The following is a 24,108-nucleotide window of genomic DNA, read 5'->3' as shown; positions in this document are numbered from 1 at the left end:
AGATCAATTAGGTGGCTCAATATTAATGCCATTATACTAAACAGAAAGTTATGCAATACTGCCTAGCTAAGATTCCCTATTGTATTTATAAACACACTTTCAAATTAAAAAAAAAAAAAAAAAAAAAAAAAAAAAAGGATAAACCCAAACTCCAAAATCATCAGGAAGATTTTTTTTTTAATTCTCCATACTTACCAAATCAAAGTAAGGTGTCAAACCCTAATAAACATTCAAAAGCCATAATACATGCATGAACAAGTTGGCTACATTTCTAAAAAAGGACCATAAAAGCTTAAAGGACTAAACAGACAGCATGCACAGACACGTGCTTTCAAATAGATGTACAACGTTTATTTAAATTGACAGTGTTCCAGTCACTACGTAAAGCAGTCTAATGACACAATCTGTTGCAGCTTTATCACACTTTGTGCTCACTTAACCAGTACTTCTCATTTAATTTATGGAAAAAGTCTCTGGACTCCAGTGCTTTAAGTCTTTGCTTCAATTTTCACACAAATCCGTTTAGTACTGACCAGACTGTTTTCCAGATCTTTCTCTGGTATATACTGGAAAAAGCAAGAGAGGTGCTCAACCTACTAGATATTCCAAAGTAGCTAAAACTGATTGTTAAAATAATCAAATCTGACTTCCTACATATCCCAAAGGACCTCACACAGCAAATTCTGCACCAAGCACATAAATTCCGGAGCTATGCTAGCTCTCTCAGGAGGAAAAGCAACCACCAAAACAAAAGCAAAACTAGCATTCCTTGATGTACAATCACTTCAAGTGAAAGACAGCAACAGGTAAATCTATTGAACAAAATCTGTTCTCAACGTCTGCTAAAAAAGAAGCATATCTATTCTGAGTTCAACTCACTTCAGCTTCTCGCCTTTCTCAAAGGCCCTCGTGAGCAGTGTAGCCCTCCCAGTCTTCTGCTTTCTGACAGACTCCGAGGACGCGAAAGCCTACGCTGGTCACAGAGGAAGGAAAGCATCAGCGCTTTGCATGGCAAAGTGACTGAGCAGAAGCAATCAGCAGCAGTAGGGCGGCGGTGCTATGAAGCTCAGTGCAAAGGGGTATTTTGGCCAGAGACTTCTGCAAGGTGAGAGTCAGCAAGAAAGATATTACTGCCGCATGGTGCCACAGTGCTTGTGGACCAGGCTGGAATGGTCCACATTCCTGGAATGGCTGGAGAGCTTTCCTTTCTGCAAGCTATTAACTAGGCGGTGTATTTATTCCTTAAATTCTATTTCGTAGATATGTTCGTCTTGGCCTCATACAATGAGAAGTTCTGTATAAGACAGTACATAAGCTATGCTTTAATGCCTAAGCTAATTGCAACTCACAGACTTGCTGTTAATTCCAGTATGCTCTGAATCAAGTGGAAGATTCACATCTACTACCACAGACTTGGAAAAGGAGTAAGAGGTTGTTATCATCCAGCTCATTAGGAGAGGCAAAGAAATTTTTAGAGACTGCCAAATAATCTAGGAGCTCAGCCATTCTTGCAGAAACATTTAAAGCACATTTTTTCAGAGCATAACTGGTTGTTCATGTCACCAAAACTTAAGATGAAAATTTACTGAGTCTCTAGGAAGAAAAATAAAACACACCTTAAACTGCAACATCTGAAAACATTTCTATTGCTGCTGTCAGCCCTTAAGGGCTATTTGCACAATGTAAGCAACCTAATAAAGATCTTCACAATACAGAGAAAATAAGGTAGCTTTCTAAAGAAGTTACTGAAGGCTGAGGCAATACTGATTTACTTCCATAGCATCAGATCCTAATATTTAGGCTCCAAACACAGGTTGCATCCAAAACAGGAGTGATTTAACTTTGGCTGCCCTTACATTTTTCTGTATAGCTGCTAGGTCGCCAGGCTAGCCCCCCATAAAATATTCAATGTATACTAGTAAAGCCTTATACCACTTTTTTCTAAAAGTTGACTCCTCACCCATTCCTGATGCTCTCTTTGCTGTTCATACCTATGCTCAAGCTCTCACACACTCCAAGCAGTCCATCACACTAAGTTCTCTGATCCAGTCTGCAACACTCTGGTTTGACTGGAACTAGTTAGAAAGCATTCACTAAGCACAAAAGAGCCCTTCAGAATAGTCCCAGGTGTGCCGAATTATTTAGTTGTTCCTGCAGGCTGATGAAACCATTAATTTTCGTGTAGACTCCTCAGAAGGCCATCATTTTATTGCATACAGTTACGAGGCCCCTAGAAAACAAGCAACCTGACAGATGTTAAGAGCTCATTTATTATTCGATGGATTGTATTTCTGCCAATAATAGATACTGTGGCACCAGCTTGCCAGTCTGTCTTCTGAGTTACACTCTCAAAGAATCATTGATATTTCTGGCAGCCTTTTGTGGCTTAACAAGTCAGCCCTGTTCTTAAACGAGCAAACTGCAGGGGACTGTAAGATGGGACCATTTGGGGCAAAGACTTAATATTGGACTTTTCTACCTAAACAAGGCCTAAAGCAGAACAAAATACAATTTTGCATTGTTTTGTTAAGCTTGTTTAAATCAAATGTACTTCCTATATTAAAAGGGGAAAAGAATATGTTAATGCAGTTGTTTAGGCTATTGTTTGTCTGGAAGAGGAGGGATAACTAATGTCTTTGGGTCTGCTTGCTCCTGAAGGCATGTTTTACATCTGATCTGCTTAAGGGGCCAAAAGAAAGGTAAGCACAGGAACACTCTGATGCTGCAAAGGAGAGAGGAAAGGAGAAAATAAACATATAAATTATAAGAAAATGTTTAAAAAGAACCAACAGAGAGAAGTGCCTGCATGGGGATGCTGCAAATGAGCTGTGTACAACACCATTACTTTTGAGGCTGGCAAGCATACAGGCATGCAAGCAACTACATCATATAACATGGTATTCCACAATACACAACAGCTCACTCTTATAGATGCCCAATACGTGGTCTGGCTACAGCATAGTATATCAAGCTCTCCAAGCACAACAGCACAAAAACTCAGCACAAGCTACTGTAGCCTGCTCCAAAGCCACCTTTTCAAAAAACAGTTTGGCTAGATCTACACTGCACTGTGACTTAAGAAAAGATAAAATAAAAAATAAATAAAAATTGTAATAATAATAATAATAATTAAAAAACATAAAAATTCCACCTTATACATTATTCTTCTAATATAATTTTCTGTTCTTCTATTCTTAACCTAGCTGCTCTGTTGTTTTGGGGTTTGATTTTTTGGTGGATTTTTTTGGGGGGAGGAGGGGTTGGCACAGTCTTCAAGTTACTAAGAGTTTAGAACAACTTCTGTCTGACCATATTTATGGTTATGAAAAGCAAGCCACTTAATTTCAATATACATTAACAATGACCAAGTGCTCAGCCACTGGATCAATGTAGTTCCTTTAAAGTATATGGCATCATGCCAAGCCACCCCAGCGGAAGAGCTGATGCAGGATTTAATTAAAGAATACCTGGTTCTGCTCCTGTTTTGTAGGAGGTACCACAGCGTTGCAGTGTCTGGAATAGCCTGACCTCCTTGGCACTGCAGAGTTACATATTAACAACGATGTGGTCTTGGGTGAAAGTCTGTGCTTACATTAAGAGACCAGCACCACTAGCCCCCTAAACCCTTTATTTTCTTTTAATTTCACCAGCCACATTCTCAGCTGATGTAAATCAGCGCTTTCCCATTTACGTCAGCAGTTGTAAGAAGATTTACATTTATCAATGGTCTGGCCCCATTATGATTTTATCTTTAAATTTTGTACATTTTCAGTTTGAAAAGACCCATTCAAGGTCAGCTTCCATATCCTACTAAGAAATGTTACCAACATTTCGTAATTTGTGGCAAGATACTTATCTGAGGTATTACATGACAACATACATCGGCAACACAAAGTATTAAGAAGAGGAAGGAGAAAGCATTATAGCAGTTGAAACTCAGAGGGAACTGTAAGTTAGCTGGAGGCAGTCGATAAAATGAGAATCTGCAAGGCAACAAGAGCTAAACACAGTTGGAAACACACCATGGGATCACAGACACTCAAAACCACCATAATTTTTATCTTCCCATTCTACAAAGAATTTGTTATTTCCCACAGTGCCTCTTACACCAACAGCAGTGTGGATCTTTCTTGCTTCAGAGAGGAGTTACGGCCTGTGAAATAACTTTGCAAAGCACCTTGCAGAGTCTGGGAAAAAACAACGCAGCTAAATTCAACACAGGCTAGGTTCTGGGAGTGGGGATCAGTCTGCAGTGGTTTAGAACTCTCTAAACACTCAAATTTCAGAATACATTCTACAGAGACTCTCTTAGAGCCCAGCTTTCATCTGCAGTTATAATTCACTGTGGCTGAATTTGTGCTGCTGAACGTTAGCTGCAGCTGAGTGCCTCCAAACATCCCTTCGAAAATACAAAGCCAAGATGCAGATTAGCATCTAACTGAAACATGGTAAAAAAAATGCACATCCTCACAGCTGCTTTATAACAACATTCTATAAATTTTTGCCTTATAATAAAAAATATGCTAAATATTCATGAAGAAATTTAACAAACACAGACAAAACACTTAGCAAACACAAACAACACATTGCACAATCTACTCCAGGTACTTACATCTTCCACTGTTGACTGTTGGCAAAAAAAAAAAAAAAAAAAAAAAAAAAAATAAATAAAAAAAAATCAGCAGACAAAACATTACCTCAGGTATACTATCGTACATACAAATATGAAAAACAGATCTTGTAAAAAGCCATTTTGAATTAGTGTGTGCACGTCCACATGCGTATACATGTTTACAACGTGGGTATGCATGCATATCACCAATTTAATATAATTTTCATACAAAAAGTTCTATCATGTTTCTCTTCATCTGACCACATGAAAGACTGAAGATCAACTAAAAACTCCTTTTTGGAACACTATGGATGGGCTTGCTCATGCAATGCTTCTAACTCAAAGAAGTGTTACACTGGGGAGAGATATACACATTATATATATGGCATTACAGGGAAATCACCATTGAGAATGGCTGTTCCCCTAAAGACTCTGTGGAACCCATACACTGGTTTGAAATACGCAGATAAAAAAGAATGGTCTTCATTTCTTTCTTCAGAAATGTGTTAACCATTAAAATGTAAAAAAACATAATCCCTAAAATGGAGATGTAGCAAAATGATGTGTATTTGTTTTGGTAGGTGTGAACCTGCTGATCCCCATGCATAAAGTTTTTGCTTTTATCCATGCTACGTTATACTTTTCACGCTTCTTATTCAACTATAGACTGGGAAGTGGGAGAGATCCAGCACACCACCCAACCTCCTGTTGGCTACTGAGGACCTGCAAGAGGCCTGTGACACTTCAGAAGGTCTGTCCTTGTATATCAGAAAAGTATACAGTTCATTACGTATTATTTTAATTGTCCTCTGAACATACCATGCTGCATATTTAGTTTTTAAAAAGATGAGTTTATGCACTTGAGAATAATTTCAAATAGAAATGTGCCATGCTTAGCTTTTCTTTTTCCTCCATTGCATATTAAATAATTAGAGACATGCTAAGAGGTCTGGCAGCCTGTGAAAGTGGACATGAGGACACAGGCTAGTTATCCATAGCTAAGAAATGGCACGACTACCTGATTCCTTTTCTTACCAGAAGTGCCCCCCAAAGGGGGCAACTGAACAACTGCAAGATTTACAGATTTCTACCTATTTTTAAAGCCATATTTACGGCAGCAAAATAACAGTCAAAAACCGTAATCTCCCTGAACCTGATGATCTGTCCTGGTTTGATTTATAGAGGTTTAAGAGCTGGCCTTACTTATGGCTCTGTTAATGTAGTCTTGGGTGCTATGAACATCTCACTCATTATTCACGTCACTTTATAACTAACTTTTTGAAGTTTTAAATATTTCAACACAATGTCACATTCCGAATTTATCAGCTCATGCAATGAGCCATGGCTTTGCCAGTTTTTTACAACGGCCTGTTAATCAACGTGCCCAGGAAATTGAGAACAAATATTTGCATTCCCCTAGGGTAGAACTAGGGTCAAAAGAACCAAAACCCCATTTATACACACCATCACCACCCTGTGATGTGAAAGAAAGGAATGTTCAAGGTTCAGTGATCAAAAGCAAATTAGAATGATAAGCTTTCTAAAGCTATTACAGCATAGGGAACATCTTATCTATTTAATAGAAACATGACTTTTGTTAAATGGACATTTTAATGCACTTTGATGAAAGATGAAGAGTTAAACTCTTGGAGATATTTGGTCAGAACAAAACCGTTTCTGTTATCCTACACAGTAATTAAGCTGGATAATCCGCATTTCCCTGGCTACTTTGCTTTGCTAGATGGTACATTGGATAATATAGAACAGCCTTGAGCAAGAGACTACTAGCCTTTCTACTGGTGTGGATACAAAGTACCACCCAAAGTGCTATTAACCAAGCATATTTCCAGGCTTACAGAAATAGGTCACAACACCACAGCAGTACACAAACTTCTCAACCCACGTAAAGCATAGATGAGCCAGAAACAAACTATGCCAGAGCAAAGGAATGGTCAGGGATCATTCTAGACCACAAAGCTCCTACAAAATTCCCAAAATGTTTAATCGCTCTGTTCACCTCCAAGGTAAATCACCCTCCTTTTCAGCCATCCAGTGAAATGGAGTTCATATCCCCTGGGCATCTGGGGGTAAGTCACACCTCACCTAGCTAAGCCCTGGAAACAAAAACGTTTCACTTGGGATCTGCCATAGTTTTGGGGCATTGGACTAGGGGCCAGATTCAGCTGGGATAAACCAAACAGTGGTATGGCCTTATGTACCCAGGCACTTAGCTTGTGCAGTGCTGCAAAACAGATCATACCTGTGTTGCTTTGGAAACCCAAGAATAGCTCCTGTCTCTTTCTGGAGTTGCATGACGCTATACCCTACATGGCTTACAACACACACAATGATGGCATCAGTAATGTAGAATTTATTCAGGCAAAATAGATTCGTATACTCAGTGACAGACATAATACTGTCAATCCTGACCATTTGTGCCTCTCACAGTTTGTGTATTTTCCCCAAATTCTTTAGACTCATTTAAACCAAAAGGAAGTCTTTGGCCTGATCAGAAGGGCCTGAGCCTGTGAACAGTGACAGCTGAAGACCAAAAAGCAACCCCCAAAATATCTTTTTTTTTCATCATTTTTAATCAAAAGTAAAAGGTTTTCATGTTTCCAGTAAGTCAATTTAATATGCATCAACAAGTTTGTAACTAGACTAACATGTCTCATTAAAAGCTTCAGTACTGGCATGTGTTCCTTTGCCAGCCTCCTCACAGAGCAGAAAAAGCAGTAACTCTGCAGAACAAGGCAGATGTTAATCAAAGAAGAGCCAACTTCCAGGTTTCATATCAAATTCAATACAGACCATTAAATTCTCCAGTGGTATGAACCAAGACTCTACAAGTCCTTCTGTTGCTCCAAAATCCACTAAATCCATCTGCAAGCAAGCTGTTAATTAAAATACTCCAAATCGCACAATTCAGGTATACAGAAATATATAAAGATAAGTTTTATGAATTCATAGGCCCAATTAGAAAAAAGGACATAGCTTAAGTTTGCACTGGGTGTCTGATCAGTTCTTCTCTGATTCTGCCTGGTATTAGATTATGAACAGTCAGGAAGAGTACCTGTTTTGTATGTCTTGTGCTAATTATGTTACCAGGATACTAAATACCAAACAATGACATATACGATTTAACTAGTAAAGATGTTGCTCAGATGACTAATGATGTATATCATGGGGTTTTTAATCTTTGCATTTTGATAGACTTATTCCCTAAACTATACCTACACTAGAATTCCTAATTATGATTCAGCATCAGAAAATGAGGAACTCCTTACGCAGTCTGTGACACCAGCACAGAAGAAATCAAACCGGTCAGATACAGAGAAGCAAGAGGGTTTAGTTTTGCATATTGGCACAGGAGTATGAAATGGACCTTTATAAGCAATTCGTTTCCAGATATACAAGTATTTTGTGTACAGTAATTTTGGGTACCACAAACCATGCTTGTTTCTTTCTAATTCTTAGCAAAGAATTAGGAAAGAATATCCTGTCAGGATAGATTGACTTGACATAAATGGCTGTAATTTGCACATGTTGGGATAATTTCTAATATATATTCACGCACTTTCTTACCCTCGCAAAACTATCTCCTGTACAGAGAAAATATCAATGAACCATTTCTAATTGACAAAAGTTAAAGTGAACCAAGAGTCCACTCATTGAAAAATTAGGTTTTTTCTTATGATTAGACATGTACATTATTTATCAGATATGATAAATGCTAGTTTCAAAATAAACAATAATTATAAATACTATGATTCTTCATGAGAATGTACTTGGGGAAAAAATGCAAGTATGTTAGGGACAAGGTATACCTAGCATAAACATACCAAAATCATTCATGAAATCAAGGCATTATAAACTTCCAAAATTCAATTTCTACAGATTAATCCAGTCATATCACTGCTGACAGAAGAGTGGTGACTCCATTGTCTAGCAACAAAGATGCACTTCAAGGAGGCAGAAGAAAAAATTGCCATAAATGATACTAAAATAATTTAATTTTTAAATACAGAAAACAGAGGGAAATGCAGAATTGGCAGCTCCTCAAAATACTTTTATAGCAACATTTCAGATGCTTTTTTGGAAAATTCTGATGGTAGGTCCAGATCTTCCAAGTCTCAGACATCCTGTTTTCCACCTTAGCTCCCCAGGTCACGGTGCCCACCTCTTCTGCCAGCACTGGACAGCTAGGGAACCTTTCCTGGCCCAGGATCTCACCAGGAACACAGTGACTAAATGACCTAGGCTGTGACCTGCCCATTAACTATGCCTGGCCAGCAAGACCCCACAGCAGGAGCGGTACTAACATGTACTGATGTGCCGCAGCTGGAGACCACCAGTAGAAGGCACGTTCTGCCAGTCACAGTTTCATTCTGCATTCATGTTTCATGACAGGAACAGACAAACTCTACAAAGTCCCCTAGCAAGCGATTGTGCTCTACTCCGTGTCCTAGCACGTCTGCACCATCCAGTGTGTGACCTATGTGAGGACTGACAAGCTCTGGATTGGAAAAAGAAATTTGAAAGTTTCAAAATGTTCAAATGCTCATTCAAATCCTTGTAATTATCAACTGTTTTCACTAGAGATGTTCTGGAGTTGCATGCAAATACAAATATTCAGGTCATACATATATGAAAGCTTTGAGGAATCTTTACTAGTCCTCTGAAGAATCATAAGTAAAAATATTGATTATTCCATTCTGCAAATACTCCTTCAAATATCACCACGCCTAAACCACCTGATAGGAGAAAAAGCTGCAAATGAAATAGAGTTATGGAACAATAAAGTACATTTATGTGGGGAAAAAAAAGTGATGAATCACTGGAGAAATGTGACCAGAACACAACTACTACACATCAGGCAACAGAACTGCTGCAGAGTACTCAGGTGAACGTGGGAAGCACCTGGAGCTGGAAAGGTAGGACAAGAGCTGGTGGGTGGCAGGCAGAGTCCCTAGTGTATCCCTCGCACCAGGGCCCCTGACATGCATCATTGAATCTGACAGTCCAAGGGACATACACAGCCACTTGTAATGCTAAATGGCAGCACTCCGGAATGAAGGCACCACTCAAAGAACTGGGTAAGGCAACCCTTCCTCAATCAGCCACACACTTGGCCTACAACCAGCCAGCTCTTACACCTGTTTTCATACTTACAGCAGTTCCCAGTCGACTGGTAGTAATGTTATAAACACACCATAAGTAGGCAAATGTTATAAAATTGTGGAGAAGGGTGTTTTCATTGCTTAAACATCATAGAAAACAGTGGTAAACCTAAGGAAAGGAGTCTACATCATCTTTATCTCCTTATAGCGTAGAGTTAACTTTTGATGTGACTTATGTAGTGTAAGACATATAAGCAGAGTTTTTTTAATTTAAAACTGCTTTTCTAGAATGTAAGTCAGTAAAAAAAACCCCAAGTGTAACACGAACAACAATGAATCTTGGGCAGCACAAAAAATACTTATGTCAGACCTTGCCACACAATCACCTTGTTCTAGAAGCCCAGGAGAAAAAGTGAAGTGTAGACAAAAAAACTCAGTGTTTTTACTACCTAAGAAAATGTCTGATATTGACCAAGGGCAAATCTATCTATATGGTCAGTAAAGCAGCTTAATGTGGGCCCCCTATAAACTTTTAAGGTAATAGATGCTGTTTCATAGAGACACTATGACCTTCCTTTTTTCTTTCAGTTGCAAGAAAATGGTTCTGCAACACCAAAATACATCTGCTTTTCTCAGGTGCCTGCAGTTCTTTGCTTTTACAAAAACACGTTGCAAAGCCCATTTACTTCAGCACGTTCAAAAAAGTGTTGGTCATAAGAAGTCAAAGAAGAAAAGAAGTTTCGGTTGAACACATTTTTGTGAAGCAAAGACAATTTAAAACAAATAGTTGCTTATAGGATTTGCAAATACAAAAGCCCAGTTAATTCCTCAGCAGCTTACCCAGCCCCAATGACAAGTAAAATTCTTCTTTTTGAGTGCACAGGGAGAGACGACCTAGTGCCTACAGAAACATAAATGTCCATACTTAGCACATTCTAATGGGAAAATAACATTCAGTACCTTTTACAAACAATTAAGCTTACAGTAAACAAATATTAACTCTGTTGTCCCATACTTCCTCAAGAGATTAATTTTAGATTCCTCAAGCACATCATTTAAAATGTATTTGTACTTGCAAATCACCTTCAGTACAGAAGGGATCTCTCTTGCAAAACAAGAAGTTCAGTTGCCAGAGCAAGTGGTGGGTGGAAACACCTGAGGAATCATTTGTACCAAAGCTTTAGCTTGGGTCAGGATTAAATCTTTTTGCTACTTTCCCTACCAGTAACATAACAGCAAAAAGTTTTGAGACACATTATTACAGCATGAGGGCTTTGCCGGAGGATTTAAAACAGCCAAGAGCCTGGCTGCCATCTGCTGAGACTGACACTCAATTGCCCTGTGCTTCTGCAACAAGCGTCCTCTTTCCCCCTTACTGCTGTGCCTGGTTGAAAGAGGGAGAAGGCAGAAATCTGAACTTACTCTTTACCCCTATTCTCTCCCCAAAAGGTCTAAACTAAAATGGGATACGGTAATTCTAGGGGATTAGCTTGTTGCAAAGGCTGTCAAATGGGAATTGAAAAATCAGACTTTTCCTAGGAAACTTGCTCTAGCATTCCATGCAAAACAACTACCACAATGCTGCAGAGCAAGAGATGTATCATCTCTTATCTGCTGGGATAAACAGCAAAACAGAAGGGAAGGAGTATTGCCATGACAGTAAAATGCTTAAGCCAGATACAAACTTGCTCATACAATCAATCTCTCTCTTCGCCACAGTCGCTCACTGCATTTAGGTCTGATTTTTCTTTCTTTCTTTCTTTCTCCCTCTTCATAACCCACAGCTCACCCTTCTGACCATCATGCACACTCCTAGTCAGTTGAATTTGCAGCACCGTGAAAATCAGCTGAGTGGCACACGGACCTGGTGTTACAGCAGCGTGAGAACTAAGGAGCTTTTCCTAAACTGCACTGCTGCTGTTGCTAAGGGCAGCAAAACACAAACAGGCAAGGAAGTGCCCAATACACTTAATACACTTCACAGGCGAAGTGGGAAGACAGAGATGTGGCTTTAAAATCCCACCAGCTCTAGCAGCATGCAGCTGGGGATGACTTTGTGAGGATGTGCTTGATAATTGCTCAAATGCTACTGCATCAAGATTGTCTCAGAAACCAGCCAACTGAAACTGGGTGTTAACGTGAAACTAAACAAATTGCAGATTGACGTTCTGAAGTGAAATGGACCTTGCAGGCCTTTCCCATTATAACCTACTTCCTTCCTTCTGCACAGTTACCAACCTTCTCTTGAACTATTCCCTTCACCGCATGCAGAAGTACAACAGTCTGAGGAAGATTTCCAAAAGTAAAAATGGTATTGAGGCATCTAACTATCCTTGAATCCATTGACTGTTACAAGCATCACAACTGTCACTGGTACTTGTACCTAACCAGCAGATCCCATCTCCCTCCTGGCACTGGGCATGGCTGAAAGTCTGCCAGAGTCACTGGCCACCAAATACAGACAGCGCATGAACGGACACTACTGGAACTCCTGCTGCTTAGAAACATTTAATCAGTATTCAGTATAATTTTTCATGCTCTTCTATCATAAATTCCATTCTCCTGCAATGAGACGTCAGAGAGGCCCTCCCTCATTCATCATCCTATACTGACACTGGTCTATACATCATACTTCACCCAGAACAGGGCTATAAATTCAAGGCCATATCTGGGGTAGGTTTGTGAAAAAAAATAGCTCTTTTCCAACAGCTGAGCATTTGGCCCATTTATTTCAGTTGTTTGGAGGCCTTAGACTGGTAAACAGCCAGATTTTAAGAAACTAGGCACTGGATTAAAGAAATCTATCATCGATACAAGAAATTATAGATGAGATTATTTCATTGAAGACCACCTTCAAACCTGATTTGTATCAGTAGAAGAATGACTAAGAGCTTTTTAAATAATATTTTTTAAAAGACCCAACTCTGATTGATGGTTAGGCTTCACAGACCAAGACTACAATTATTTTGCAAAATTTTAAAAGCGTTATTATTACTGTCATACTTCAACTATTTTTAAAACAATTATTAATTTTCTCAAAGAAAAGCCCCTTCCTTACAAAATCAGATTCACAGATTTCACTAGAGAAGATAAATCTATTTCTGATGGACTACTTATTCTGTCTTGTCAGTCCACTAGAAAAGTGAAAAGAGATTTTAGTAAGAAGTCAGTGCTTTATAGTTCCCATCTATTGTTCTTTCTGAATGCAGATCACTGTACTAACACCATATCTTGAACACAAATTTTATTGTTTAATTCTGGATTGGCACACATTTACTAGTTATATGCAAATTTAAAGTAATTGAGATGCTGCCTTTGAAGAACAACATTAAAGAACCCCCAAAAGCAGATGTCAAACATTTAGCAGTTTAACTAACACAAAAGAAACGCTACAGCTGCATACAAATACACAACATACAGCTGCTGCATAAAGTTTTCTTCCTTTTGCCTCCTTCCTCACTAACCAGAATTGGAAATAGATAGTTGTAATTGTTTTATTGGAGAAAAACTGCACTGAAAAACACTTATCAGGTAGGAAATTCCAAATTATATGTGCTTCATACAACCAGAATTGATAACCTTGTACCTAAGCATAATGATATCATCCTTAATCACTGAACACAAATTTCTCCATTTCTGTGCTACTTTTCTAAAGCTTTCAGATCCTTGGTAAGTGGCACTATGCAGGTACCAAAAAACTGTCACCACCACCAAGCCAGCCTCAATGTGCTTCCAAAACTCGGTCTAGGACAGGCCAGCTCTAAGAGCTCCAAGACCATCTCCTTCACTGGGCAACAAAAAATCCTGCACCAATTCTGAATGCGCCACCAGCCCTCAGGAGTACTGGGCACAAGGCCATATATCGCTGTGATTGCTCACCCTTGAGGGCAGTGGTCAGAGCTCAGAGCCAGGCCAGCTGCCTGGTGAGGAAGGTGGGAGGCCATCCCCAGGAGCATGCTTGAAGAACAGTCTTTGCTGTCTCCAGGCTTGAAGAACAACAGCACTACTGAGGTCATGAGAATGGGCTGGTGTCCAGCGCATGAATGTGGGAGCCCTGACAAATTATATCATGTTCTAAAACCATGTGGGGGTTTGGGGGAAGAGAAGAAGGAAAGGAAGGGAGGGAAGGAAGAAAGGAAGCAAGGGAAAGAAGGAAAGAAAAGGAGGTGGAGCTAATGAAAGAGAGCAGGTTAATACTTCAGCACCAGCACAAAGAGAGTAGCAATTGCCCTGACAAAGATCAACCAGAAAACACACCCTAACATTAACCTCAAGTTGTCTATGAGGACATCAGTGAGCTTTTTATTCAACACAACACCTAGCACACAGGTCCTTTATCTGCAAGGAGCCCACAAAGCTGCAGGGAGCCAAATAATCAACCAAATTATTTTATTAATTTATTTCCTCCTGCCCCCACCCCAGCCTACTGGAACACTAAAAACTCAGACGTGAGCCAGAGATTTCTCTGCACATGCATAACTCCATGGCAACCTTCCTACTGCAGTCATTAAGACAATTCACAAATTACACTTTGCTGTGCTTGCAGGACTGAGCCATAAACTTCTTTCCTTAGCAGTGTTGTCATTCACACGTAGACTGATCTTTTCTTTATTATTATTATTATTATTATTATTATTATTATTATTATTATTATTATTATTATTATTATTATTATTGAATAAACAGGGGGCATTTTGTTTCTGAAATACAATCTAAAATAATGCCTTATGAAAGCAAAATAACTTTCTAGGCTACCATTAAAGACTGCTACAAGTCTCCATGGAAAAACATGATTTTTTTGGTTGCTGATGCAAATCTAGCAGAATCAAAGACAATACTGCTGCCCTTCCTGGTCCTAAAACACATTTAGGTATTAGATTTCTAAGTGAATGCCTGAAAAAAAAAAAAAAAGAAAAAAAAAAAAGACAGAACTTGCTTCCTCACATCATTTTAACAAATATATTTAGGCAATAAAACTTCTGTTACTAGCCCTCTGAAAGTTAATTCCTAGGGCTAAATTGATTAGGGCATGAAAACAATTGTGCTATTCATAAGCCCAGAAGAAAATATGTAGACTATTACTAGGTTCTGTCTCATTTTTATGACTTCTCTCCCCAAATAAATCAATCATACAAAGTTAAACTCAACCTGGGGACTTAAGCTCTCCACAGAGATAGTGGAGATTGCAAATGTAAGTCGAATAGGAAGAAAGCAAGATGAGATAATGGGTGATTTATACTGGTTTACTTCAAAGCCCTGAGAGATGGCTGAATTATCTTAATACAGGAGTACTGATTCTAAAAGAAATAGTAGAAGCCTCTCTTACCAAACACGCAACTGTAAGTGAAAAACCACTACAACTACTTCTCTAACCGCACATAATTTCTATTATATTGAGAATCTTCTGAAGATTTGCAGCAAAATAATCACCCTTAAAACTAGCCTTAAAGTAGCAAGCCTATGGTTGCCCTGATAACTGTGTCAGGAGATTCGGTAAAGAGTCTTCCATGAAGACAACTACCTTCTCAGCAAAGCACACACAGAATTAGTCACACTGCACATGATTAATGGGAGTCACACAAAACAAGGAATGCAAACCACTGCACTTTGAGAGATAATTAGAAGCAATTTCCTCAAGTTCTTTTTCTTGTCCTGGATATGTAAGAATAATATTTTTTTTCACTCAGGTACTGTTTTAGCATAAATTGTGATGCTATCCACACATCCAGCTATTCAGAAAAAAAAACAGTAAAGACTGGATTTACATCCAAAGGTGAGCTTTTTGGTTCAGAACTATGTTTTTTGTGTTCAGGGATATGCAATACTGCTACTGTATCAAAATTTTACCTCCCCCCACAAAATTATAATCTCTTACTTAGATCACAATTAAAAGTGAGATGAATTACTTGATTCTCTACAAGTGCCTAGTTTCAGCAAGATTTACAAAACTTGATCAAAGGAAACTCAGGACTGGAATAAGAAAATGCTGGAGGTCAAAAAGTGAATTTATGAATAAAAGACATTGGAAAGCTTAGGTAGTGCAGATATGAAGGTGTGTTGCTCAGTTTTATATACACATCAGTAACAGAGTATAACCTTACTGCATCATCAGTGTTTAACTAACTTTTCCTATTTTTAAAAATTGTTCTCCTTCCTTTGTAAAAAAGACCCAAACAACTGGGAGAAATGAATGGCTACACAAAAACAACAAACTTTCTCTACAATGTTTGGGTCAATTGCATAAATATATAAATGCGGGGGGAGGGAGGGGAGGAAAATACAATTTGGAGTAATTTTATATGGTACTTGTAGTAGCATATCAAATCTGTGACTTCTACTTTATCTTCCTGTTGATTGTGCCCATTTGAAACAAAAAAAAAGTTATGATCAATTATAAAATGCAGGTGTTGTATTTCATCGCCTCTGAATAAGAAGTATGCAAGAATCAATGAAGCAGATGAAGGGACAGTGTGCCCTCAGAGAGTTTGCTGGTGGTACCGAACCGAGGAGCGGCTGGTGGCCCAGCGGCTGCGCTGCTGCTCAGCCAGAGCCGGGCAGGCTGAGGGGTCGGCAGAGGAGCCCCATGGAGTCCAACCACGGCCAGTGTCCGGTCCTGCCCCTGGGCAGGGACAGCCCCACGCACCAGCACGGGCTGGGCTGGCCTGTTGGGGGGCAGCTCTGCAGGGAAAGGCCTGGGAGGGCTGGGGGCAGCACGTTGCCCCTGGGCCAGCAGCGTGACCTGGTGGCCAAGGGGCCAGTGGGACCCTGGGGGGCGTGAGGAGGAGTGTGGCCAGCAGGTCGAGGGAGGGGATGCTGCCCCTCTGCTCTGCCCTGGTGAGGCACATCTGGAGTGCTGGATCCAGTGCTGGGCGCCCCAGTTCAGGAGACAGGGAGCTACTGGGGAGGGTCCAGCGGAGGTTGTGAAGGTGATGAGGGGCTGGAGCATCTCCCTGAGGGGGAAGGGCTGAGGGAGCTGGGGCTGTTCAGCCTGGAGAAGAGGAGGCTGAGAGGGAACCCTGTCAATGCCTACAAATATCTTCAGGGCGAGTGTCAGGAGGACGGGGCTGGGCTCTTTCCAGTGGTGCCCAGCGACAGGACAAGGGGCAATGGGCACAAACAAGAAGTTCCACCTGAAGATGAGGAAGAACTTCTTTACCCTGAGGGTGCCAGAGCACTGGGACAGGCTGTCCAGAGAGGCTGTGGAGGCTCCTTCTCTGGAGACGTTCAAACCCACCTGGACGTGACTGTGCAACCTGCTCCAGTGACCCTGCTTGAGCAGGGGGTTGGACTGGATGATCTCCAGAGGTCCCTTCCCACCCCAACTACTCTGTGATTCTGTGATGACAGTAAATGTAGGGCACTAAGGCCTCAGTTTTGAGGGTCTTCTAGTACAAGGTGTCCTACTATCTGAAGACGTCTGCTACACAAACCACTAAATTCCTGGGAACGTGGCATGAGAGCACAACACAAAAGAAATTGAAAAACAAATGAGCTGATGCATTTTGTCAGGCAGAAGCTGTAATTCAAGCATTTGTTGAGAATCACTGCTATCTCCATACAGATTAAAACAGTAAAAATAATGCAGAGTCATGCATCTCACAAAAATCCACATACAGTGTTTTCTGAAGCCTGCAGTTATCTCCTCAGGCTATAGCCTAACACAGTTCGAAAGAAACAACTGTTCAACAGCTTGGAGAATTATGGACTAGAACTAGTCAGAAGTTTACAACTGATACCAGCAGTGACTGGGAAAAGCGTTTCAACCAAGTGTGATTTTTTCATATGAAAATGTCCCTTCTCCAGAGAAAATACTGAGTTTTGAAGAAAATTTGCTGGTCTAAGACTTCCAAAATTGTCATTCCCATCATCTTTTTCTGCATGAAAAAAGGGTTTCTTAGGTTTATGACCAGATCCAATAAAGACCACAGATTTTCTTTATTGAAGGTTTTTGACTGGATGTGGCTTTTCAGAAAGCTGAGTAGAAGACAATCAGTGCATCATGCTCAGAGCAATCAGAGTAATAATTATTGAAATAATCACTGAAATCAGAATGGTAGATATTTGTGTTACTATTAAATATAACAAACAAATATTAAAAAATAAGGCATAATGCAGGCACATCACTAACATTAAATACAGGTTTATTTCTCAAATACTTCAGACATCCTACCTCATTATTGACTTCAGCAGGTTTTTTCTTTGTTTCTCCAATGTCCAAATAGCTGCAGAAGGAAAACAGTTTTAATCATTTACAGAAACATCTAACTTACACCATACAAATATTTCTACAGTTTTTTCACACATGAAGCTTTTACAATTTATCATGCCTCAAAGTAACATAAAACATAACTAATTCAAGATTTTAATGAAGGACTGTTAATATAAACCTGCAGGCTAGCCCTCTGAGCTAATACAAAAGACAGGGGAGAACCAACCACCTACCTTCAAGGTGATTAGAACAGACCATCAACAACTGCCTTCTCAGGAAGAAGCTCACATGCTACTGTGAGGTGGATCAATAAATCTCAGCACAATATCAACTTACCAGAGTTTTCAAAGTCATTATCTTGCTTCTTAATTTCTCACAGTAAGTCTCTGACAGATTTAAAGCTTTTCTCCATACCCAAGTTTAACCCAGCGTATCAGCTAAAGTTTAAAAGGATCTACTTGTGTTTCAACAGGACATGGACACATCTGAACACTGTATATCCTGGTTTCTTGTGGTTATGACAAAACAATAGCATCTTCACAATTGTTTTTTGAATAAACAAAATACAACCTTAACTGAACAAGAGAACACAATACATCTATTTGAACAATACTGTTCTCCATCAGAGTACATACTCCCACAAAAACATTGCATTAACACAGAAGTGTTAGTTACAACACACAGTGATGGATTAGCTGTATGTTGCCTTTCCAAAGCAAAGGATGTAAATAAGCCTTCAAGCATAAGTAACCCATACACTGGCAAACAGGCAACTGTCCAGGTACCCAGGCTATGCTAACTTCTTTCCCTTGTCAGCACTCTGAGAGCCATGAGAGTGGTTCTTCTCATGAACGCAGCTCTCAGCAGCTGCCAGTACTGCAAGGTGTTTCTGGTTCTCAACACCATAGGAAGACATACCTTCGTGGGCAGTTATAATTCAGTAGAGTAGCACCTTTCAGCACCTGCTGCCAAGAGCTAAAAATGGCTGGGGCATCTACTTCATACCAGGAATATCTAACCCAACATTAGGTAATGGGCATTTGTTACAGGTTCTCCCTATTCCCACTTTCAGTGGGAAACCACAAATGCTTTGCCAGGCTTTTAAGACTAGAAGACCCTGTCTGAGAATGCCAGGTATACCTGATGGCAAGCACCAGTGCAGGGTCACCAAAAGACCTCAGAGCTCACAATGCAACTGCAGTCCTCCAGTAATGTCATGCTCCCTAGTTAATGACAAAAAATAAATAGATTCGTTTGACCATGGCTGAATGCTAGGTGCCCACCAGAACAGCTCTATCACTCCCCTGCTCAAGTGGACAGGGGAAAGAAAATATAACAAAAGGCTCCTGGGTCGAGATAAGGACAGGGAAATCACTCAGCAGTTACTGTCACAGGCAAAACAGACTTGACTCAGGGAAAATTAGTTTATTATTTATTCAGATCAGAAAAACACTTTCCCCCTTCCCTCCCTTCTTCCCATGCTTAACTTAATTCCCAATTTTTCTACATCCTCCCACCAAGCAGCACAGGGGAATGGGTGTTATGATCAGTTCATTCCACTTTGCTTCTGCCACTCCTTCCTCCTCACATTCCTCCCCTGCTCCAGTGTGGGATCCCTCCCATAGGAGACAGTTCTCCATGAATTTCTCCAATGTGAGTCCTTCCCACAGGCGACAGTTCTTCACACACTGCTCCAGCATGGTTCCTTCCACGGGGTGCAGTCCTTCAGGAAGAGATTGCTCCAGCCTGGGTCCCCTGCAGGATCACAAGCCCTGCCAGCACACCTGCTCCAGTGCAGGCTTCCCTCGGATTACAGCCTCCTTTGGGGATCCACCTGTTCCAGCATGCGGTCCTCCCCAGGCAGCAGGTAGAGATCTGCTCTACCATGGACCTCCACAGATGGAGAGAGACAGCCTGCCTCACCATGGTCTTCACCACGACTGCTAGGGAATCTCTGTTCCGGCACCTGTAGCACCTCCTGCCCTCCTCCTGCACTGACCTGGGTGTCTGCAGAGTTATTGCTCTTACATACTCTCACTCCCCTCTCGCTGGCACAGATATTATTTTTTTTCCTTCTTAATATGCTATCACAGAGGTGCTAGCACCATTGCTGATTAGCTGGGCCTTGGCCAGCAGCAGGTCCATCTTGGACCCAGCTGGCATGGGCTTCATTAGACATGGGGCAAGCTTCTGGCAGCTTCGCACAGAAGCCACCCCTGTATCCCCCCCCCCCCCCCCCCATTATCAAAACCTTGCCATGCAAACCCACTACAGTTTGCCAGAGGAAACTTTCCTGCCTGGCCAAAGTTAAGAATTCATGGGACATGAATGTAGGCATAGAAGCAAGGAAGGGGGAGGAGAAAAAAAAATAAAAAAACCACACACAAAACAAAACAAAAAAAACCACAACCAGAGAAAGAGACAAAGAAAAAGCATTGTTCATTCCATGAAGGAATGCCAATTGCTTATCGATGTACCACAGAATGACCACAAGGATTTCAAGGCTTCAGTGTTCGAGGACAGTAAGACACAGCAAGGCCTCCAGGCAACCCTTTGAAGCCCTGCCAATGCTTTGGAAAAGGTAAATGTAGCAATGTAGTGCAACATTTAAAAACAAAGTATCTAAGCCTCCTGTTTAAAAACAAACAAAACCAACTGTTTCAAGCTTCTCTATGTAAACAGGAAGGAGTGCTCTTCAGACCAAAAAAAAAGAAGTCTTAAAGCCTGCAAGACTGAGAAGAAATCAATGTCTCAGTAAAATAGTTCCACCAGCCTATAAAACATCTGTTGACTGTGGTTCTTGTTTTCTGGGCATCTGTGAATTACTTTGAGGAGAACTAAGAAAGGAAAAATATAGTCAAAGGCTTAAATTCACTATGCAGAGGTCTGGGCATTCAGTTGTCAAATTTCAGGGGTCTACAAATCTGAAAAAGTCTAAACAAGGACCAAAGGCTTTTCTTAGAATAACAGCACTCAAAAGAGTCCCAGACCAAAATACAAAAGTATTTCCACTCGCGAAGAAAGCAGAAATACTCAATGACTATCCAAGCCAGTGATGAAACTACAGTGTTGTTTAAAGAGACACCGCCAGAGAGAGGACAATCTACCATTAATTAATGAGCACAGATACAAGTAAATGGGCAAAGGAAGGAGGAGGGTAGAGCAGCATGCTGGGGGGAAAAAAAGCTAAAAATCTAAACCTGCTCCAGTGTAGGCAGTTTTCTTTCAGGAAGCTGAAAGTCAGGGAAGAACTCCACTGGGGTGCAGGCCTGAATGTGCATTCTTACTCACCACTGCAACAACTGCCATACACCAGCACACCTCACTGCATATACACCAAAAAGCCTGTACTCACTTAGCACACCTGTATATGACAAAACAAGTGAGAAACTTGCAACTGCTTTACCTTTGCCTGTGACATATACACAAACATATGCTCTTTTCTTTAATTCCTACAAAACCTTTCGGAAAACTGTCCCTTTCAATTAACCCTGCCTCTATGACTTTTCTAGCTAAGGTGTCTCCCTAATTATCATTATGTCTACAACACAGTTAAGAGATAAAACCAACATTAGCCCTTCAGCCTGTCTTAATGCTTGTAAAGGCATTGCCAACACTTACAGCACTGTATCGATAAATACTAACAGTGAAGAACTCCCAACTCTGAATGCAGAAATGGAAAAGATATCAAGTCATCCCATTTATCCTAGGGGCACATGACTATGGCATACTATCAAGGCAATTATAACACAGCCTACTTTTACCAAATCCTTTAGGTTAGCTTTTCTTAAAGTATTCTCTTCCTATCTTGTTGCATGTGGCAACCATAAAAGCCTGAAAAGGTTACACCATAAAATTCTGACCATAGAACACAAACTGACAAAAAGAAATGCTTTTTCCCATCCAAAATGAATCCAGAGTGCCCAGTTCTCTACATGGTGCATGCTAATGCTAAACAATTTTAGCATGTCTGTTGAACATAAAACACCTTTAGGGAGGTGAAACATGATGTGCTGACAACCAACAGCTTTAAACCATCCACAGAATCACAGGACTTAATACTGTTAATTAATAATTTAATACCAAAAAGACACAGTGGATCTTTCTTGAGAGTTGAGCACTGTATTTGACATGGAAGAGAGTACAGAGGGAAAGGGGCTTATATTTAGCCTGTCATACATCTTTCTCTCTAGCTTTGCCACTGAAGCACAAGAAGCTTCAATAAGTCTTCAGAAGCAGCCAGTGACAAAAATTGTACAGAATGCTGATACAGATCCTGTTAGTTGCACAAAGTTTCATCCTGAAACATAATGAGCTCTCCTGAAAAATGTGGTGTCCTCCAATCTATGAAACCAAGATGAGCAAGGTCCTGTAAAGCTGGTAGTTTATCACAAAAATTCCCAACCACCTCAAGAAAGGGATTGTTAATTTTGAAATTATTTTTTTTTAACTCAGCTGTAGGAAAAATGCCCACAAAGACTGAACAAAACGCTTAATTAGCAAATTGAGACCATGAAATTCACTGCCAGAATTAAGAACCGTTATTGATCGTGTGCAGAGCCACTCAGGAAACACACCTAAAAGCCCCAATCTCCTCCACAATATTCTCCCAGTCACTTACAGAGAAACTGTCAGCTTGATTCTTGGTGTCCAGGCAGGGAAAAGAAAGCAAATAGTCATCTTCTAAAAAACAGGAGGGACCCAGCTATTCCGGTCATAAAAAGGCTATATAGCTACCCAAAATAAACAGAAGGGATAGAGAGTTGGATAGCTGAATAGAACATTTTAGACACTTAAAAAATAGCCAAGAAAGAAACTGGGGAATTAAATTCCCAGGCTCATCAACTTCACAGCAGGACTGTCAACACTCCACCTTTCCACAGCTTTCTCTCTGTTACCACTGAGCACGAATACTGACACTTGCCCCTCGGTTAGGAACACACATCACAGACACGTGCCATTGCCACATGTCGGGCTAAAGGGCTGTCTCTCCTTTTCTACCATCACCTCAAGGAGTTGGCACTACATGACCGATGGTAACAGCAGCTTTTCTACAGCTCACCTCTAAAGCTCTTCTGCAGTTTTAATTGTTACAAGTACCGTTCTCTTTGCCTTAGGTCACAGCCTTTAAGTCCTCTTTCTGCAGCACCTAATAAAAGGGGATGAGGGGTGTCCTCTGATGTATTGCCACAGTGCCGAACCCCAGATGTTGATATTGCACATAAAACCTATATCACTTTTTAGCCACTCACTTGAGTTTCTTGAAGGCTTCCCTGCCACCAGCCACATACTGCTCCCCGCTCTGAAGCTCCTCCAGCTGCCGGACACGATGCCCACCCCGGGGGGTGTAGATGTTCCGCACAGCTCCAAAGGGGGCCTTCACCCCACCTGTCACCTCTTTCAGGAATACTTCGAAGTTGGACACTTTCTTCTCGTTGATGACAATACGGCGCCCTGGGAAGAAAGGGTCCCCGTTGCGGTACACCAGCACGCTCTTCACGATCGGCTGCGAGAGCCACGACCCCTTCACGCCAGGGTTAGTCATGCTGGGGGGCTTCGGGGCTCCTGGGCAGCCCTTGGGCTGCCCACACCTTGGCTCGGGGAGGATTCCTGCCTCAGGAGCCTCTGACAACAGCCTGCCGGGGCTGAGGCGCCCACCCACGGCCCCGCCGGGGCCCGGGCAGCAGGGCCCACCTCCCGGCCGGCAGAGGAGGGAGCCCGGCGCCGCGGGGAGGGACCGCAGCCTCCCCCGGGCTTGCGGCTCCGCGCAGCCCTTCCCTGGCAGCTCCGCCTAGGCAACCGGCTCCTGCGGCTCCCTGGCGCCTGGGACGTTAACGCGGATTACATTAACCCGGGGCGGGGGGGCGGAATTTGCATGGACGTAGGTCTGCCCCAGCAGGCAAGCGGCCCGCATGGCGTGTGTCCAGCCAGGCGGGGGCCTGCCAGAGCCGGGGCCGCCGGCCAGGGGCAGGGTGCGCGGGGCCGGCACGGAGGCGGCCGAGTCACCGGGCGGTGGCTGCGGGAAGGAGCACGGGGAGGCGTCGTGCACACGGGGGCAGCGGGAACCGCACCTGAGCGAGGGAGGGAGGGAAGCCCCCGCCCTGCCGCCTCCTCCCCGGCGGCCGAGGCAGCGCGCCGGGCTCCCCGCCGCAAGGGAAGGGCCGGCC

At 41.6% G+C, this 24,108-nt stretch overlaps 1 protein-coding gene across 2 annotated transcripts in view; it reads right to left on the bottom strand.

The window, feature by feature from the left end:
• The window catches only part of DCDC2 (doublecortin domain containing 2), a 70,027-nt gene extending 46,285 nt beyond the window's left edge, over window positions 1-23,742 (bottom strand). The window contains exons 1-2 of one of the 2 annotated variants that reach the window (XM_040586992.1): window positions 23,194-23,742; window positions 17,903-17,954 (exon numbers count right to left, since the gene is read on the bottom strand). In XM_040586992.1, coding sequence (XP_040442926.1) covers window positions 17,903-17,954; window positions 23,194-23,486 — 345 coding nt within the window. In that variant the 5' untranslated portion in view covers window positions 23,487-23,742. Of the gene's footprint in view, window positions 1-17,902; window positions 17,955-22,562; window positions 23,113-23,193 lie in introns of those variants that run through there. The other variant, XM_040586993.1, reaches the window with a different exon arrangement.
• Between the last annotated feature and the right edge of the window lie 366 nt (window positions 23,743-24,108).

This window comes from Falco naumanni, chromosome 3, assembly GCF_017639655.2.
Source record: "Falco naumanni isolate bFalNau1 chromosome 3, bFalNau1.pat, whole genome shotgun sequence".
Classification (NCBI taxonomy): domain Eukaryota; kingdom Metazoa; phylum Chordata; class Aves; order Falconiformes; family Falconidae; genus Falco; species Falco naumanni.
Note: the sequence above shows the minus strand (reverse complement) of the source record. Positions and strands in the feature narration are given on the sequence as shown.